This window comes from Otolemur garnettii, unplaced genomic scaffold (genome assembly GCF_000181295.1).
Source record: "Otolemur garnettii isolate 467f Iridium unplaced genomic scaffold, OtoGar3 scaffold00046, whole genome shotgun sequence".
NCBI classification, from domain to species: Eukaryota; Metazoa; Chordata; class Mammalia; order Primates; family Galagidae; genus Otolemur; species Otolemur garnettii.
The window spans coordinates 13,434,459-13,437,315 of NW_003852441.1; the positions used below are offsets into that span (position 1 = coordinate 13,434,459).

The 2,857-nt window shown below is 46.1% G+C and overlaps 1 protein-coding gene across 3 annotated transcripts in view; it reads right to left on the bottom strand.

The window, feature by feature from the left end:
• Nucleotides 1-2,857, bottom strand: part of ZNF232 (zinc finger protein 232) — a 6,528-nt gene that overhangs the window by 2,928 nt on the left and 743 nt on the right. For all 3 annotated transcript variants that reach the window (XM_023514012.1, XM_023514011.1, XM_023514013.1), the window contains exons 2-3: nt 2,024-2,497; nt 1,592-1,745 (exon numbers count right to left, since the gene is read on the bottom strand). In XM_023514012.1, the coding sequence (XP_023369780.1) occupies nt 1,592-1,745; nt 2,024-2,374 (505 nt within the window). In that variant the 5' untranslated portion in view covers nt 2,375-2,497. The remainder of the gene's footprint in view (nt 1-1,591; nt 1,746-2,023; nt 2,498-2,857) is intronic.

The window sequence follows — 2,857 nt, forward strand, 5'->3', positions numbered from 1 at the left end:
CAGGGGGACAGCTTGAGGCTCCGTCTCAAAAACAAACAAACAAACAAACAAAAAACAACAACCAAAAAACCTTACATACATTATGTTCACTACAGTTCATAATGTTACAGAGGTCAGCAAAGATAGTTCAAAGTCCTACAGCTCTAAGTCTATTGTCTGTTAAGTCTAGAGTCCACTGGGAAAGAGGGAAGAAGATGTTTGTGGGGATGTGTGCAGGCTGAAAAGGAAGTTTTTTTTTTTGACAGAGTCTTACTATGTTACCCTTGCTAGAGTACTATGGTGTCACAGCTCACAGCAACCTCCATCTCATGGGCTCAACCAATTCTCTTGCCTCAGCCTCCCAAGTAGCTGGGATAGGTGCCCACCACAATGCCTGGCTATTTTTTGGTTGCATTTGTCATTGTTATTTAGCTGGCTTGGGCCAGGTTCAAACCCACCAGCCTCGGTGTATGTGGCTAGTGCTGTAATCACTGTGCTATAGGTGCTGAGCCTACAGAAGAAAGTTTTTGTAATAAATCTGAAATGTAGAAGGTAAATTAAGACATAAGAGAGTTTCAAATAAGGCTGTTCAGATGTGGGGGGTAGGTGGTAGATGAAGGTGATGACAGGCTGCATCTTACATAGGAATGCACTATGGATTTCATGTGGTTTGTGAGGCATAGGGAAATTAATAGAAAAGGATCTTAATGCTGGCCTGTAAGCTGAGAGCAGAGCTATTATGGACCAGAAGAAGTCAAGAACAGTGGAGTTGATAAAACAGGGATTTTTTTTTTTTTTTTGGAGACAGAGCCTCAAGCTGTCCCCCGGGTAGAATGTCATGGCATCACCACTCACAGCAACCTCCAACTCCCGGGCTCAAGTGAGTCTCCTGCCTTAGCCTCCCAAGTAGCTGGACCACAGGCACCCGCCACAATGCCCGGCTACTTTTTTTTGGTTGCAGCTGTCATTGTTGTTTGGTGGGCCTGGGCTGGATTTGAACCTGCCACCTTAGATGTATGTGGCTGGCGTCTAAGCCACTTGAGCCACAGGCACTGAGCCAATAAAACAGGTATTATATAAGTTTAATATATACAAGTTTTAGTTTAATCATCAGAGCTATCTTTTTTTTTTTCATTGAGACAGAATCTCACTTTGTTGCCCTTGGTAGGGTGCTATGGCATCATAGCTTACAGCAACCTCAAATTTTGGGGCTTAAGTGATTCTCTTGCTTCAGCCTCCCAAGTAGCTAGGAGTACAGGTGCCCGCCATAACACCCGGATATTTTTAGAGACGAGGTCTCATTCTTGCTCAGGCTGGTCTCTAGCCTGTGAGATCAGGCAATTCACCTGCCTCAGCCTCCCAAGTGCTGAGATTATAGGCATGAGCCACCATGCCCGGCCTTTATCACAGCTATCTTATTTTATACCTAATTTTAGAGGTGATAAGACAGGCAAATCCTGTAACCTAAGAGATAAGAATAGTAATGCCATAATGATGATTAAAAAACACTTTAGCAGCTACTAACTGCCCCATATATAGATAGATACTAAGTTCTGTGCCTCCTATATTCCCTCTTCCTTTTCTCCCTCCCCCACAGGATCCTGCTCCTCACCACTCTCTGGGAAAGGCTGGGTCTCCTGAGATTCACACTTGAGCTGCATCTCTGTAGGCTGGAGCTGGATGCTCAGTGTGTCCTGGGCTGCTCCCAGAGGTGCCTTCTTCTCCCACGGCTCTTCCTGTGTAGGTCCATGTGCAGGGCCTGGGACCTGGAGGTGATCAGGCACCACTCGGTTTATGTGGGACCAAAGCTTCCAAGGAGACTTTAGAGAGCCTCCTCAGAGTCAGCGCAGGGGAAGAAGAGGAACTAGAGTCTCTTTCTCATTCAGGGCTTGAGGGAAGAAAAGATAGAGACAAAAACACATACTAACTGCTCTATCTGGCCCACGAGTGGTTTGAACTCAGCAACTCCCCCTATTGCTGCCCCTCTGTCCAGCCTGAGGGTCACTGATCTGGCTCCCCAAACAGATCAAATCCCCCTTCCCACCTGCAGTCCTGGTTCAAATCCTTTCTCTAAATCCTCCAGCACAGTCACAGCCTCCTCTCCACTCTTAGGGTGATGTTCCCGCACCCAGGTCTGGAGCTCCACAGGTAGTATGGTCAGGAATTGTTCCAGCACCAGTAACTCCAGGATCTGCTCCTTGGTATGTCTCTCTGGCCTCAGCCACTCAGAACAGAGAATCCTTAGTCGGCTCAGGGCTTCTCGGGGACCAGGAGTCTCTTGATAACAGAGTTGCCTGAAGCGCTGACGAAAGATCTCTTGATTGGTAGAGTGGTTCCCAGGTTGCCTGGTGTCATACTCCCAAGACTGTCCCTCTTTCTTTGGCTCCATCATCATAACCTTCTGTTGTTCCTGTGTATCCTGAAGGGCCAGAGTTTTAGCTGTTGTTAGTGATACAGCATCTCAGTCTGGACTAGCTCTGTAGAAGGCCCGTATCAGCTGTAGTCTTTCACTGGCACCCTGTAACATAAGAAGACATCATTCTTCTTTTCATTCATAAAAAAACAAATTCAACATCCACATAGAGTCAAATCCCATACTATGCCCTTTACTCCCTCTTTCTCCGTTGCCTCTCCCTCTTAGTGGAGAATTCTACTTCACCAAGTTACAGCTTTTGAGATACTTGCAATCTGGTCAAGATAGGGCAGTATAGTGGTTTTCTATAATATAACTAGATAAATACCATAGCAGGAAAAAAGTTCTGGGGGCCTACAAGAAGACATGACTATTAGGGAAGAAACAAGTCTGGAAATGAAACTCCTTTCCAAATTTAAAACCCAGAGCCAGCAGATTTCAGTACGAGGTGGCTGTGTGTGTGTG